General features: G+C 43.3%; 1 protein-coding gene across 1 annotated transcript in view; it reads right to left on the bottom strand.

The window, feature by feature from the left end:
• The window catches only part of LOC103280607 (C-type mannose receptor 2), a 39,452-nt gene extending 24,224 nt beyond the window's left edge, over window positions 1-15,228 (bottom strand). Inside the window, exons 1-6 of the mRNA XM_062982752.1 lie at window positions 14,626-15,228; window positions 12,511-12,583; window positions 11,119-11,207; window positions 6,324-6,458; window positions 4,436-4,556; window positions 1,368-1,390 (exon numbers count right to left, since the gene is read on the bottom strand). Coding sequence (XP_062838822.1) covers window positions 1,368-1,390; window positions 4,436-4,556; window positions 6,324-6,458; window positions 11,119-11,207; window positions 12,511-12,577 — 435 coding nt within the window. The 5' untranslated portion in view covers window positions 12,578-12,583; window positions 14,626-15,228. The remainder of the gene's footprint in view (window positions 1-1,367; window positions 1,391-4,435; window positions 4,557-6,323; window positions 6,459-11,118; window positions 11,208-12,510; window positions 12,584-14,625) is intronic.
• Window positions 15,229-17,376: the final 2,148 nt, after the last annotated feature.

The following is a 17,376-nucleotide window of genomic DNA, read 5'->3' as shown; positions in this document are numbered from 1 at the left end:
GCAATAGTCCAGCCTAGAGGTGACCGTGGCATGGATGACTGTTGCCAGAGCCTCATCAGATAAATAGGGTGCCAGTTGCCTCGCTTGTTGTAGGTGGAAAAAGGCCTGTTTGCTGGCAGCAGCGACCTGAGCTTCCATTGTCAGCTGCGAATCTAAAACTGGAAGTCCTCCCTCATGCGATAAAGTCCTTAGAGTTGAAAGAGACCTCAAGAAGGCATCCAGTCCAAACCAATTCATCAATGCAGGAACACACTAGCCAGGCCATCCCAACAGATCTTGGTACCTTAGCCTTTGGATGTTTGAATACAGGATGTGAAAAAGTTTTATAAGAGCAAATCAATCATCTGTTTCCATCTTATTAAAGGGGTGGGTGGGCAAGATATGTGCCCAAGACTGGTTTTATGGCTCCTGAGAAACCAAAGGTAGGAAGAAATGCACTCTTCTGCCTTCTTCAAAGGTAGAATTAGTACCATTTGAGATCACTTGAATTGCCACAGCTCAATGCTATGGAATCCTGGAATTTGTCGTTTAGTAATGGACTATCCCTCTTTGGCCAAGAAGGCTAAAGATCTTAGTAAACAACAACTCCCAGAATTCCATAGCATCCTGTGTCAAACGGCGTCAATTCTACAGGGTAGATGCACCCTGGGAGGTGCTGCATGGGCTTTGTTTACTGGGATGAAACTGATTTATTTCTACCTTGGTTGGCTTGCACACCTAGCAATCAGAACCTCTGACACAAACACATCTTTGATCACCATTAGCTTTAATAGTTTCAAACAATATATTCTTTCACCTTAAGGTATATAGTACTTTTGCCTGCTCCATCCTCTTTTCCCAGTGTAATCCCAATCACAATCTCACCCCTATTGTAATACAAATTCTTATAGTTTATATCACAGTGTTTAGTATTTTCTTGTGCTGACTTTCATGTTGTTGAGGGAAAGGCTAAAACAGTGGTTTCTAGACTTTAATCCTCCAGGTGGTTTGGACTCCAACTCCCAGAATCCTTTAACATTAGCCAGAGTGACTGAAGTCTAAAACACCTAGGATGCATCTACACTGCAGCATTAATGCAGTTTGACACCACTTTTACTGCCATGTCTCAGTATTATGGAGACCTGGGAGTTGCAACTTTGCAAGTCCTGTAGCTTTCTCTACCAAAGAGTATTGATGAGCCAGGGCACTCGTGTCAAACTGCATTAATGCTGCAGTGTAGAAAGAGCTCTAGAGAATGACCACCTAAAAGACAGAGGCACAGACAACCGCAGTGTCCAGTCCTTTGGCTGGAGAGCCGCTATCCACAGTTTGAGCATGTAGGGTTAAAAGAGGGTCTTGCAGAGGTAAGGACGTTGGTATGAACAGACGGCATCATTCCAGCGCAGAAATTCTAGGAAACAAAAAAAGTAGAAGGACTCAGACCTCGGGGTGCATTTACACTATGGAATGAATGCAGTTTGATACCACTTGAAATCCCATGACTCAGTGGTATGGAATCCTGGGAGGTGTCATTTTACAAGGTCTTTACCCTTCTCTACCAAGGAGTTCTGGTACCTCACTAAGCTACAACTCCCAGGATTCCATCGCATTGAGTCATGGCGGTTCAAGTGGTATTCAGCTACATTAATTCTACAGTGTAGATGCACTCTTAGTGAATAATTAAATCACTCTAATCATTAGACATTTCTAAGTGCTGTCCCTTGAACTCTGAAACTCCTCAAAAAGTTGAAGTGGGGTTCCTTCACAAGAAAAGAGGTTCTGAAAGATAATTGGCTAAGTACGAGGGTTATCCATAAAGTAAGTTATGGGCCCAGGCTGTGGCGCAGACGGGAGAGCAAGCCAGTGCAATTAACTGCAATGAATCACTCTGACCAGGAGGACATGAGTTCGAGCCCCGCTCAGAGCCTATGTTTGTTTGTCTTTGTTCTATGTTAAAAGGCATTGAATGTTTGCCTATATGTGTAATGTGATCCGCCCTGAGTGCCCTTCGAGGTGAGAAGGGCGGAATATAAATGGTGTAAATAAATAAATAAATAGGTTACGTTTTGGAATTAAAAATGAACGAAGTGTAGGAGAAAACATTTACCATATGCAGTTAAAATCCACACCCAAATACCACTTCTCAACATAGTCGCCTTTCAAATCTAGGCACTTATCATAGCGATGAATGAACTTTGCAACTCCTTCCCCACCAAATTCTGCCGCTTGCGCCCTCAACAGTGTGCGACCCGCCATGTGCAGGCGGGCGTCCCCATGAAACAGCAAAATCCCCGTGCTACTGCAATGCTGAAACACAGCTAGGCTGAACAATGAATGCACTAGGAAGAGAGGAGCAAAAAACAAGCAAGGAAGAAACCCACTCTCGCTTCTTTTGCAAGGAGATCTCAAGAGAGAATGTGGCGCAGCTGGCTAGTAACCAGCTGCTATAAATCACTACTGACTGAGAGGTCATGAGTTCGAAGCCCGGGTCGGGTTAAGCCTCCGACCATTAATAGCCCCGGCTTGCTGTTGACCTATGCAGCCCCGAAAGACAGTTGCATCTGTCAATTAGGGAAATTTAGGGACGCTTTATGCGGGAGGCTAATTTACAACACCATAAAACTGCCAGCAAAACACAAGGAAATGAATGAGGAAGTACAGCCACTACTGGACGGTGAAGCAACAGCTCCCCCTGTGGCCGGAATAGTGAAGCTGGAAAAATGTTAAAAATGCCTCTGAGTCTGTCTAATGTATGTTGTTTGTCTGTTGGTATTGAATGTTTGCCATATATGTGTTCATTGTAATCCGCCCTGAGTCCCCTTCGGGGTGAGAAAGAAGGGCGGAATATAAATACTGTAAATAAATAAATAAATAAATAACATTGCAGCTTCCCTTCCCTTCCTGCCGGCTCAAGGAAAAGGCACAGGCTTACCTAAGAAGGCCTGCTCAGCCTGGCTGCTGAGTAAGCTCCAGAAAGCGGCCTGGAGGAGAGCGGCGTAGGCTGCCGAGGAGAAGCAGCCAGGATCGGCCAGGGCTTGCAAGCGGCAGAATTTGGTGGGGAAGGAGTTGCAAAGCTCATTCATCGCTTGTTTTAATAACAAGATGTCCAAGGGCAAAAGAAGGCTTTTGAGGACCTAAATTGGTCCAAGGAACCCAGAAATTGGGGGGAAAAATACAAAATACAAAATAGGTTTTGACCTTTGGGAAAATGTAGTGGAAGTTAAAACAAGTGAAAGAATGAGGCCTCCTGGAAGCTCTCCTAGGTAAAGCTATGAGGAAAGGAGCCCAGAACCATCCAAGAAAGAAAAGGATGAATTTATGGATTTTTGGGAGTGAGATGGATGGATGTCCTTCAGTCTGAGCCCCTGGCAACATTGGGAGCTGAGCTGATAAATATCTGCCAACAAAGCCTTGATTGAACGAGGAAGAGGTGAGGATTGTGTGGCCTCCTCAGATGTTAGTGAACTCCATACTTTCAGTATTCTCCACCAATGCTAGATGCTGTAATACAAATATGTTTCAAGGGAAGTGTTGTGACTCAGCCTCAGAGTGACTCTGATGAGGATTTTGGGATACAGGTTCAAGATGAAGGGATTCAGGTTCAGGATGAGTTTCGAGATGACTCTGATGGGAATTATGGGATTCAGGTTCAGGATGAGTTTCAAGATGACTCTGATGGGAATTATGGGATTCAGGTGCAGGGTGTTCCTGCTGTGGAAGATGGGGAACAGGGAGGCTTTCCCACAGGAGGAAATGGTGTTGTTGATGCTGATGTTTCCCAGGTGCAAGAAGCAGGAAGGGAGAGCAGCTCCCAGCCTGAAAACACTAACGAGCAGTTTGGCCTTAACGATACTCTCAGCCGCTTGGAATTTAGGGGAGTTTGCAGAAGTCTTAGAATAGCAAATAAGAGAGAGGTCAAAGGGCAAAGGAATGCCTTCCTGTTATGCTACTAAAACAGTCTGTTGAGAGAGGGATCTTTGTCAAAGCAATGTCTCTTTGAATCAAGAAGCAAGTTCTGCTTTCCTGGGTTGTCTTATAGCCTTGATGTATTCTCACTCGTGGGACTTTGTCATGTCTTTGTGTCATGCCAAATGTTTCTTTGGATTATTTCTTACAGCCTTGTTTTGCAACTATCTTATGGAATTGAACTTCCGCCTTTTAAGAACTATCTTTTCCCCTATTTCCAATAAACTACAAAAGACTATAACCTGTGTATTGCCTGGTGTATTTTAGCAAGGTGAAGCTAACCTGAGGTGTGACAGGAAGTATGGAGAGGCAAGTCAGGAATAATTGTCCATAATGGGCATCAGTTTTGGAAGGGAAATGCTTGTCATTCTTCCCTCTTTTCTGGCTAGAGGAATCCCTTGGCCAGAGAACTTGTTTTCTTAGGTGTGAATCCACTTTGCAAACCCCACAGAGAGACATACTAGTTTTCCAACCCAGACCAACTTCTCACCTAGTTCGCTCACCAGCTGGATACATTCCTCATCTCCAAAAATACTGAAATTATAGGGTGCTCCAGTTTTCCACGCTACATAGTTTATCTTGGTACGATCCACCCAGGCCCACTCGTTGGTCTGCAAGAACAAGAACAGTGGAAAAACAGGTTGTACAATCATAGAAGAATAGAATTGGAAGAGACCACATGGGCCATCTTGTCCAACTCCCTGCCATACATTAAAAGCACAATCAAAGTACCCCTGACAGATGGCCATCCAGCCTCTGTTTAAAAACCTCCAAGGACCAGGCTGTGGTGCAGCTGGTTAGTAGCTAGCTGCAATTAATCACTTCTGACAGAGAGGTCATGGGTTCGAAGCCAGTCCAGGTCACAGTAAGCTCCCAACCATTAATAGTCTAGCTTGCTGTTGACCTATGCAGCCTGAAAGATAGTTGCATCTGTCGAGTAGGAAATTTAGGTATCGATTTATGTGGGAATGCTAATTTAACTAATTTATGACACCATAAAACCTTCCAGCAGCATGCAGAAGAATTAGGAAGTACTCCATCAAGGACTCGGGGTCACAAGTGGACGGTGAAGCAGCAGCTCCCCCTGTGGCCGGAATTGAGCATAGCCTCATGAAGCTGGAAGTTGGAATATTAAATTGCCTCTGTGTCTGTCTATATATGTCGTACGTCTAATGACATTGAATGTTTGCCATGTATATGTGCATTGTGATCCGTCCTGAGTCCCCTTCGGGGTGAGAAAGAAGGGCGGAATATAAATACTGTCAATAAATAATAAATGAGAAAGGATGGTTCAATGTGGTCTGTTGCAATGAGGCCTTGTGGAAAAGTCATAGTTATTATGTTTAATTTTAACTGTTGGAGTGTGTGTTTGTGTTTGGTTGACACAATGGCTGAAACAGAAGCCATCTTGTTTCAATCCACAGTAGTGCTGTTACCAAGGAGCCAGAGCTGGCTAGCTCACCAGAGTGGGCAGAGCCAAGAAAAGGAAAAAGGGGAGTTGTTTTTTTTAAAAAAAGGAGAAGCCAAGGAGGCGTGCGGTTCTGGAGTTTTTCTTCAGTCAAGAAGGGCTGAGGAGACAGGCCTGGCCAAAAAATCTTTAGTCAAGGCAGACTAAAGGGAGCCTGGTCAAGATCTCTAGTTGGGAAAGACTAGTGATCAGGAATTTGATCGATAGTAGATTAAATTAAAGGCTTTTATTGTAGTTGGGACATTGTTCACTAAGGAGCTCAGCTGAGGTTAGAGTTCGCTACAATTTATATCATCAGTAGGAGAGTGAGAGTGGAATTACACCAGAGACTACTGTTGTGGTGGTTATAAGAGTTATTAAACCACTTGTTTATCTAAAATTCCATAAGTAAATCAATCAACCTGCAACCATCAGCTTTGTATGCAATAAACTTGTTGTTCTTTGTTAACAACTGACTCATTTCATCTCATCTGCGTCTGTGGAGCCAAATTTCATCGGTGATAATTCAAAAGCCTCACGTTGGTGGCAGTTACCTTAATAAATCACCTAACTGGGGAAGAGTAATAGTCACAGTTACCTCAGAAAGGGAACAACAACACAGAAATCCCTAACTACAGAGACAGAGGCTGGGATCTTGAAATAAAGATCACCCCCTGTAATCCTTCCCCTCATATAAAGGTGATATATATATAATCTAGAGGGATTAAAATATTCAAAAATCCCCTCAGCAGTGGAAACAGCATTTACAATTTGCTTTGACACCATTGCAATTGGCTTGAGTCTTCCCAATTGGCTTTAGCGACATCACAGCCTGATCAGCAGGAGGGCCCCGTTGGGACACCCCAAAGCTCTATTGGTTTTCCAGCGAATGGGATGCCATTGCCACCCAAAGGGAAAGGGGACCACTTACACCAGTCGGAACATGCATTCCAATCCACACGTTTTTATTGCTCTGACTGTAGGAAGCGATGTATTTGGCCACCCGGTCAGACTCTTCTGAGCTGTGGATGGAGGCAAGATGGCCTCCCATGCTGATGCAGTCAACCTGGGAGAAAAAGCAGGACAAAAACTGGGGTGTTATTGGTATATAATGGGAAGACCATGCAAAGTGGGCCAGGGAGGCAGTGAATAGACTTCTCTGGCGAAGAGGAAGGGAGCAGGGATGAAAGCCATGGCTTCTCCACCATTCATTGCAACCCAAGCAAAACCTGACTGAAGCTCCTTGATGGAACTTTGCATTTGTTTCCTGCCTTTCTCTCAATATAGGGACTTTCATAGAAAGTGCTTCCTCTCCGCTACTCATGCAAATATGAACATGGATTCGGTATAATAATAATAATAATAATAATAATAATAATAATAATAATAATAATAATAATAATAATTCCTTGACAAAATTGACAAAATTGAAGGAAAAGCTGACAAGGAGAAGACCTGGCTCTGGCTCACGAATGGGACCCTGAAGAAGGAGACAGAAGGCCTGATCCTTGCAGACCAGGAGAAAGACATCAGAACAAAGGCAAATAATAATAATAATAATAATAATAATAATAATAATAATAATAATAATAATAATAGAAGACCTGGCTCTGGCTCACGAATGGGACCCTGAAGAAGGAGACAGAAGGCCTGATCCTTGCAGCCCAGGAGCAAGACATCAGGACAAAGGCAATTAAGGCCAAGATTGAAAAATCAGCTGATGACCCAAAATGCAGACTGCAAGGAAACCGACGAAACCATTGATCATATCCTCAGCTGCTGTAAGAAAATTGCACAGACAGACTACAAACAGAGGCACAACTATGTGGCCCAAATGATTCATTGGAACTTATGCCTCAAGTACCACCTCCCAGCAGCAAAGAACTGGTGGGATCACAAACCAGCAAAAATATTGGAAAATGAGCACGCAAAGATACTGTGGGACTTCTGAATCCAGACTGACAAAGTTCTGGAACACAACACACCAGACATCACAGTTGTGGAAAAGAAAAAGGTTTGGATCATTGATGTTGCCATCCCAGGTGACAGTCGCATTGACCAAAAACAACAGGAAAAACTCAGCCGCTCTCAGGACCTCAAGACTGAACTTCAAAGACTCAGTGCAGGTGGTCCCGGTGGTGATGGGCACACTGGGTGCCGTGCCAAAAGATCTCAGCCGGCATTTGGAAATAATAGACATTGACAAAATTACGATCTGCCAACTGCAAAAGGCCACCCAACTGGGATCTGCACGCATCATCCAAAAATACATCACACAGTCCTAGACACTTGGGAAGAGTTCGACTTGTGATTTTGTGATATGAAATCCAGCATATCTATCTTGTTTGCTGTGTCATAATAAAATAATAATAATAACAACTTTATATACACCCCGGCACCATCTCCCCAAAGGGACTCGGGCCGGCTTACATGGAGCGGAGCCCGGACATCATAATCAAATAAAAACAACATACAGTAGAGTCTCACTTATCCAAGCTAAACGGGCCAGCAGAAGCTTGGATAAGCAAATATCTTGGATAATAAGGAAGGATTAAGGAAAAGCCTATTAAACATCAAATTAGGTTATGATTTTACAAATTAAGCACCAAAACATCATGTTATACAACAAATTTGACAAAAAAAGTAGTTTAATACGCAGTAATGCTATGTAGTAATTACTGTATTTACGAATTTAGCACCAAAATATCACGATATATTGAAAACATTGACTACACAAATGTCTTGGATAATCCAGAAACTTGGATAAGTGAGGCTTGGATAAGTGAGACTCTACTGTACACAGAATTCACAATATAACAAGATGCTAAATTCATAAATACCGTAATAATTGCATAATGTTATTGTGTACTGAACTGCTTTTTCTATCCTTTTGTTGCATAACATGATGTTTTGGTGCTTCATTTGTAAAATCATAACATAATTTGATGTTTAATAGGCTTTTCCTTAATCCCTCCTTATTATCCAACATTTTCACTTATCCAACATTCTACCAGCAAGTTTATGTTGGATAAGTGAGACTCTACTGTATTATGATACAGTAGAGCCTCACTTATCCAACACTCGCTTATCCAAGGTTCTGGATTATCCAACACATTTTTGTAGTCAATGTTTTCAATACATCGTGATATTTTGGTAAATACAGTAATTACTACATAGCATTACTGCGTATTGAACTACTTTTTCTGCCAAATTTGTTGTATAACATGATGTTTTGGTGCTTAATTTGTAAAATCATAACCTAATTTGATGTTTAATAGGCTTTTCCATAATGCCTCCTTATTATCCAACATATTCACTTATCCAACATTCTGTCAGCCCATTTATGTTGGATAAGTGAGACTCTACTGTATTATAATCGTTGATAATATCAGTCAACCATCAAATACAATTATCTCGTATGTGGAGGAACTGAAACATCTATGCAATAATACAACAATGAGATAAAATGCATAGATAATAAAATAGGGACCTAATAAATACCAGATAATACCATATGGGGTTAGTGGAGCCCCAGTGGCGCAGTGTGTTAAAGCGCTGAGCTGCTGAACTTGCGGACCAAAAGGTCCCAGGTTCAAATCCCGGGAGCGGAATGAGCACCCGCTGTTAGCCCCAGCTCCTGCCAACCTAGCAGTTCAAAAACATGCAAATGTGAGTAGATCAATAGGTACCGCTCCGGCGGGAAGGTAACGGTGCTCCATGCAGTCATGCTGGCCACATGACCTGGAGATGTCTACAGACAACGCCGGCTCTTCGGCTTTGAAATGGAGATGAGCACCAACCCCTAGAGTCAGACATGACTGGACTTAACGTCAGGGGAAACCTTTACCTTTTATCTAATGCTTGTCTCACCAAAGGCCTGCTGAAACATCCAAGTCTTTAGTTGTTTCCTGAAGGAAGGTAGCGAGGGAGCCAACCTAATCTCCCTGGGGAGGGAGTTCCAGAGTCGGGGAGCCACGGCCGAGAAGGCCCTCTCTCGCTCTCGTCCCCACCAGACGTAGTTGTGAGGAGGGTGGAAACGAGAGAAGGGCCTCCCCGGAAGATCTCAGAGATCGCGCAGGTTCATAGGGGACAATGCGGTCACGAAGATAGGCAGGTCCCGAGCCATTTAGAGCTTTATAGGTAATAACCTGCACCTTGAATTGGGCCCAGAATGTTATCGGCAGCCAATGGAGCTCCTTAAACAGGGGGGTTGACTACTCCCTGTAAGCAGCTCCAGTTAGTAACCTAGCTGCTGATCATTGTACCAACTGCAGTTTCCGGACCGTCTTCAAGGGCAGCCCCATGTAGAGTGCGTTACAGTAATCCATCCTTGAGGTAACTAGAGCGTGGACCATCATGGTCAATAAGACTTCTCGAGGTACGGTCGCAGTTGGCGCACTAGCTTTAGCTGTGTAAAGGCCCTCCCGGCCACTGCCGACACCTGAGCATCAAGTGACAGCAATGAATCCAGGAGACATGGGGTGCATCTACCATGTGAAATGAATGCAGTTGAAACCCACTTTAAACACTGTGGCTCAATGCTATGGAATCCTGGGAGGTGTAGTTTTACAAAGTGTGTAGCCTTCTCTGCCAAAGAGTGCTGGGGCCTCACCAAACTACAACTCCCAGAATTCCATAGTCAAACTGTGTTAATCCCACTTCGTAGATGTACCCTACGTCATTGTCTACAAAATTCAAAATCACAGAACGTGTTCCCTCGCCAGGGGTTTGATTTGCATTGTCCCATAGTTGTAGGAAATAGCACCCTTTTTGCGTTTCTTTCAGGGTTGCTACAGACTCAGCAACACCCTGATAGTTAACCATCAACAGAGATTTGTAGCCAGCCTGCAAAGCCTTTGCTGCTGAAGGCTTGCAAAAGTATCTTTTTGATCTTGAGGCCTCCCCCTTTTTCTGGGGATGAAATCTCCATTTTTTAAGAAGCCTTTTTGCCTTCTACAAAAGAGAAAAAGAACTCAGATGTGCTTGTGTGGTCAAGCCAGGCCAGCCAGACAAGCCATCGTAAGTACTAACCTCTTGCCTTTAAAACTAGTTCTGAGTTTAGATAGGGAAAGACCTGCTCTTTCTAAAATAGTAACTCAGCACTAGGGTAAAGAATACCCCAGGATTTCTCTGCCATTGGAAGAAGCTCTAACCACTTTGTCACCAAGCTAGCTTTGAGTTTAGATAGGGAAAGACCTGCTCTTTCTGATATAGCAACTCAGGGTTAGAGTAAAGAGCATCCCAGGATCTCTCCACCTTTGGAAGAAGTTAACCCAGCAGCTAAAGGGAAAGATAAAAAAAGGGGGGAAACATCTGCATGATTCATAAGTTGACTGTTTGTATTTGTAACCTCAACAAATTGTGCCAAGCCTGTCAAGAACTTTGAGAAAATAAAAATCTTGTTTGATGTTCAATTTGGAGTGGCCTTAGTTGCTGGGACTCCTGAGCTTCAAGCAAGGCCCCTGCAGTCCGCCCGGCAAAGAAAGGAGCACATCTTAATTTCAACCAAAGGTGCCTGGATGTGACGGCACAGAATGACTTCCTAAGAATCAGCCTTCTTGGGTCAAACTGTGGTGGAGTGATGGTGGCATTCTGGGATGTGAGCATGACCCAAGGAACTGCGGATGATGCCATCAGCCTCATTCACCACTTTGATGTCCATGGAATGTTCTCCTGCAATTCTTGGATGTTTTCAATCAGTCTGAGAACCAAGACCTGCCTCTCACCTCTGCTTCTGCCCAGGTCTTTCTCTCCTGGAAGAATCCATAGCAAAAGCCTCTGTAGGACAGCCAGCCCCGGTCACACGATTCAACTTCTGCAAAGATTGGAAGAGAAGGAGAAGGCAAGTCAGGAGGACAAAAGAGTAGGACCAGAGGCGGGATCAGGCCAGGAGACCATCTCATCCAATATTTGGTTCCTATGGAGAGCCTTCAACAGATATGGTCAAACAGACTGAAATTTACATTATTTTATAGCCTTAAAGAGAATTCTTCACAAATGATGGACCTGTGTTATATGACACCATACAAATTATCTAGAATATATATAAATAGTTTTTTCTCATGGATGTTGGCAATGTAAACTAGCCACATGAAGGTATGGTTTATCATATATGATGTTCATATAAAAAAACCCAAAATACAACTGGGTTCAAATCTATATATTAATGCAGAGGATTTTAAAGACTGCAATTCAATTAAAAATTCTACTTTTTTCTTTTTTGGAATTATTGGAGAAAACCCTTGAAGATAACTACAACATATGACCATAGCAGCAAGACTGCTATATGCACAAAGATGAAAGGATTCTGAATTGCCTATTATGGATGATGGATTGTTGAAATCGACAGATTTCAAGGACATTGATAAAAGAACTTAAGAGAGGAATGACATTAGTGATTTTTCTTTTCAGAAGCCCCTTATTGGCTTTTTGCAGAAAAGAGAAAATGAAAAATTAATCTTCAATTTGAATGGTTAGTAAGGATTTGTTATGGAAAGAAGGATATTGCTTTAAGTGAGAAAGCAGGAGAGAGAGCAGTTTGAAATCACTTTAACTGCCATGTTAAAGTGCTATAGTTTCATGGGAGTTGTAGCTATGGTTTCTTGGGATTTGTAGTTTGGTTTTTTTCGTGTCAGGAGCGACTTGAGAAACCGCAAGTCGCTTCCGGTATCAGAGAATTGGCTGTCTACAAGGACATTACCCAGGGGACATTGCCCAGATGGTTTTTATGTTTTACCATCCTGTGGGAGACTTCTCTCATGTCCCTGCATGGGGAGCTGGAGCTGACAAAGGGAGCTCACCTGAACTCCCAGATTTGAACCACCAACCTTTCAATCAGCAGTCCTGCCTGCCTGCACAAGAGTTTAACCCAATGCGCCACCAGGGGCTCCTGTAGTTTGATGAAGCGCTTGTAAAATTACAACTCCCAGGATTCCATAGCATTTTGCTATGCCATTAATTCTAGTTCTACTTGCATTGCAAGCACTGCTTTGGAAATCGAATAGCGGAGGAATAGCAACTTCTGAAACCAATAATCAGATAAATGGGGTTTTCACTTTTTATGAGAACTTTATTACAGTGTTCAAGGCCTCTGAAGTGGAGGTTTCACTTAGACTCACCTTGTAAAAGCAAGCTGACCAGGAAGAAACCGAAAAGGTGAAAACTGAAAGACATTCGGCATCCCATCGTCCCCTGGAAAAGAATGAGTTTCAGGCAGGCAAGCCAGAGAGGTGTTTTCAGCTTGGGAAAGAAGGGGTGTCTTGGGAGAAGTCTCCTTAACAGATTAGAGAGTTGGGCCAAAACTAACAACATGAATTTCAACAGGGAGAAATTCAAGGCACTCCACTGAAATCCATGGATATGGGAGTGATGCTTGGATTGAAAAAAGTACATTTGAAAGGGATTTAGTAGATCACAAGCTGAGCATGAGCCAAGAATGTGATGCAGCAGCTAAAAAGGCCAATGCAATTGTAGGTTGCATCAATAGGAGTTTAGTGTCCAGATCAAAGGAAGTCATAGTCCCACTTTCTTCTGCTTTGGTCAGACTTTCTAACCTGGAATAATAGCCCTGTGCCAAGTTTTGGGCAAAGCAGTTCAAGGAGGATAATGACAAGCTGGAAGGTGTCCAGAGAAGGGTGACCATAATGGTCAACAATCTGGAAACTATGCATCCCCATTGAGAAGTGGTTTCAACCTGAGGTCCCCAGATGTTTTTTGGCCTTCAACTTCCAGAAATCCTTACAGCTGGTAAACTGGCTGGGATTTTTGGGAGTTATAGGCCAAAAACATCTGGGGACCCCAGGTTGAGAACCACTGCCCTTGAGGAACCACTGAAGGAGCTGTGGATGTCTAGCCTGGAGGAAAGAAGGTTGAAATTAGGGGACCTGAGAGCCATGTTTAAATATTTGGAAGGATGCCACATTGCGGTGGAACAATGCTTGTTTTCTGCTTCTCCAGAGACTGGAGCCATAGATTCAAACTCCAAGAAAAGAGATTCCTCTTCTATGTTGGGAAGAACTTCCTGAGAGATGTTTGAGAGTGGAATAAGCTGCCTTGGAATCTCCTTCTCTGGAAGTTTTGAAACAGAGGCTGGATGGCCATCTCTCGGAAGGGTTTCAATAGGGTCTTGCTGCCTGGCAGGGAGGGGTTGGACTGGATGGCTTTTTGAGGTCCCTTCCAATTCTATGTCACTGGCTCTTGGGCAACAAATATTGATTTGTTATATGATTTTAGTTCTCCTGAAACCGTGGGTTTGGGCCCTGGAGTGCCAAGCTTCCAAAGGACCAGATAAGACACAGGGTGGGTGAAGGCAAAATCAGAGGCTTTATTCTCAAAGGCCAGAGAGGATGTCAGCAAAGATACCTCTCCAAAGGACTGAGTGACCCCCATTGCAAATACAGAGCATTTTTATTTCATTTTGACAGCTATTCAAGAAACCCTCTCCATCTGCTGATTATACAAACTGTCCAGCTCGGATCCATGCTCAGTGGCTCAGGACTCCAATGAGCATCATCACGGATTGGTCCTTTGTGTGGCAGGAAATTGGATAAACTGTCATTGGCGCATTTGAAGTGTCAGCCTATTTATTGGGGAGGAGCACAATCGAGGAGAAAGGCATTGTGTCTAGTGATAACGGGCTGAAATAGGTCCCCATATCTTCTGCTCTGGTGTGGACAACGGTGCGATGCTTGATAAACAATAGGGTGCTTAAGGTGTTGACCAAGTCAATGGGTTTCTCCATAGAGGTCTGATGCAGTTATCTAGGAAAAGAAGCATTCCCAGATAGCCCTGATCATGTCAGGTAAACAAGCAAAGGGGACTTAAAGGCTCTGAAGTAAATTTATTATGTGCCCCTTTCCCCTTTTTTCCAATCTATTGTCTGAGAATTAAGATAATTTCCTCTGGGTGAGAGCAAGATGAGGTACCATTCTGGAGAATTTCCAGGGAAATTTATAGAAAGGTTACTGTAGAACAGTGGTTCTCAACTTATGGGTCCCCAGATGTTTGGCCTTCAACTCCCAGAAATCCTAATAACTAGTAAACTGGCTGGGATTTTTGGGAGTTGTAGGCCAAAACACCTGGAGACCCACAAGTTGAGAACCACAGCTGTAGATCAATCACTAATAACCACGTAGCTAGCTATGTTTCCCAATGGAGTCAGTCACGTCTCATAATTCATAATTTTGTGGTCTGATTTTCGACAACAGTTTTATGGAGAAGTTGCTTGAACTCACCTGACTTCTTTCCTTCCTTCCTTCCTTCCTTCCTTCCTTCCTTCCTTCCTTCCTTCCTTCCTTCCTTCCTTCCTTCCTTCCTTTCTTCCTTCCTTCCTTCTTTCTGGTGCTCCTCTCTGTGCAATTTTCCTTTATTCTAGCTGCTCCTGTGTAAAAAGCTCTTGCAGGTATTTATACTCAAAATACGTTGAATTTGTCACTCACAGCTGCACAAATAAAAGCACAGTGGCCAAATCTCAAAGCACAGAGAGGCCAACATGGATGAAGAATTTAATGAGCATCAGGATGTGTAAAATGAGACAGAAAAGGGAAAGAGCTTAAATTGCCAACCAAGGGTACATCTATGCTGTAGAATGAATACAGTTTGACACCATTTCAACTGCCTTCTCCATGCAATGAAAGCCTGAGAGTTGTAATTTTACAAAGTCTTCATCCTTCTCTGCCAAAGATTGCTAGTGCCTCCTCAAACTACCAATCTCAGAAATCCATATCATGGATTAAATTTTAGCCAATTCATAATTTTGTCTTCTTAAAAAAATTACTATTCTTTTTTATAGAACATTGCTGTAATTCCATCTTATCCTTTTTTTAGTTTCCTCCCATCCAGACAAAGTTCACTGATCACATACGTGGAGGAAATTTCAAAATGTTCCAGGCATTGAAGCACATTAAAAGTCTATTTTAAGCTGATAGAGGAGCTCTGGAACATGGAGAAACTTCCTTATGATCTAAAAGTATGATAAAGCACAAAGGCTTCCAGGGGCAGGTAGCCAGTGATCAGCTTTCAATAGTCTCTAATTATAATTAGGGTTGGTCTTATTCTGAGGTGATGGCTTAGTTTTAGTAGTCCTTTTGGTGGCCATCATTGTGACTTAGCATTGGTCTTATTCCAAGGTGACAGTGGCTTAGTTTCAATAGTCCTTTTGGTGGCCATCATTACAACTAGAATTGGTCTTACTCTAAAGTGGTCAATGCTCAGTTTTCACTGGTCCCTTTGATGGTCATCACTATAATAAGGGTTGGTCTTATTCATAGAATCATAGAATCATAGAATAGTAGAGTTGGAAGAGACCTCAAGGGCCATCTAGTCCAACCCCCCGCTAAGAAGCAGGAAATCGCATTCAAAGCACCCCCGACAGATGGCCATCCAGCCTCTGCTTAAAAGCCTCCAAAGAAGGAGCCTCCACCACAGTCCGGGGGAGAGAGTTCCACTGCCGAACAGCCCTTCTCACAGTGAGGAAGTTCTTCCTGATGTTCAGGTGGAATCTCCTTTCCTGTAGTTTGAAGCCATTGTTCCGTGTCCTAGTCTGCAGGGCAGCAGAAAATAAGCTTGCTCCCTCCTCCCTATGACTTCCCCTCACATATTTGTACATGGCTATCATGTCTCCTCTCAGCCTTCTCTTCTGCAGGCTAAACATGCCCAGCTCTTTAAGCCTCTCCTCATAGGGCTTGTTCTCCAGACCCTTAATCATTTTAGTTGCCCTCCTCTGGACGCTTTCCAGCTTGTCAGCATCTCCCTTCATCTGCGGTGCCCAAAACTGGACACAGTATTCCAGGTGTGGTCTGACCAAGGCAGAATAGAGGGGGAGCATGACTTCCCTGGATCTAGACGTTATTCCCCTATTGATGCAGGCCAAAATCCCATTGGCTTTTTTAGCTGCCGCATCACATTGTAGGCTCATGTTTAACTTGTTGTCCACGAGGACTCCAAGATCTTTTTCGCACACACTGCTGTCAAGCCAGGCGTCCCCCATTCTGTATCTTTGATTTCCATTTTTTCTGCCGAAGTGAAGTATCTTGCATTTGTCCCTGTTGAACTTCATTTTGTTAGTTTCGGCCCATCTCTCTAGTCTGTCAAGATCGTTTTGAATTCTGCTCCTGTCTTCTGGAGTGTTAGCTATCCCTCCGAGTTTGGTGTCATCTGCAAACTTGATGATCGTGCCTTCTAACCCTTCGTCTAAGTCGTTAATAAAGATGTTGAACAGAACCGGGCCCAGGACGGAGCCCTGCGGCACTCCACTTGTCACTTCTTTCCATGATGAAGACGACGCATTGGTGAGCACCCTTTGGGTTCGTTCGCTTAGCCAATTACAGATCCACCTAACCGTAGTTTTGTCTAGCCCACATTTTACTAGTTTGTTTGCCAGAAGGTCGTGGGGGACTTTGTCGAAGGCCTTACTGAAATCTAGATATGCTACATCCACGGCATTCCCTGTATCGACCCAACTCGTAACTCTATCGAAAAAAGAGATCAGATTAGTCTGGCATGACTTGTTTTTGGTAAATCCGTGTTGACTATTAGCAATGACCGCATTTGTTTCTAAGTGTTTGCAGACCACTTCCTTAATGATCTTTTCCAGAATCTTGCCTGGTATTGATGTGAGGCTGACCGGACGGTAATTGTTTGGGTCGTTCTTTTTTCCCTTCTTGAAGATTCTGAGGTGACAATGGCTTAGTTTCAATAGTCCTTTTGGTGAACATCATTACAACTAGAATTGGTCTTACTCTAAAGTGGTCAATGCTCAGTTTTTACTAGTCCCTTTGGTAGCTATCATTGCAACTAGAATTGGTCTTACTACAAAGTGGTCAATGCTTAGTTTTCACTAGTCCCTTTGTTGGCCATCATTATAATTATGGTTGGTCTTATTCTGAGGTGACGCCTTAGTTTTAGTAGTCCTTTTGGTGGCCATCATTGTAACTTAGCATTGGTCTTATTCCAAGGTGACAGTGGCTTAGTTTCAATAGTCCTTT

This window comes from Anolis carolinensis, chromosome 5 (assembly GCF_035594765.1).
Source record: "Anolis carolinensis isolate JA03-04 chromosome 5, rAnoCar3.1.pri, whole genome shotgun sequence".
NCBI lineage: Eukaryota > Metazoa > Chordata > Lepidosauria > Squamata > Dactyloidae > Anolis > Anolis carolinensis.
The sequence above is the reverse complement of the archived record's forward strand: the minus strand, read 5'-3'. Positions and strand labels throughout refer to the sequence as shown.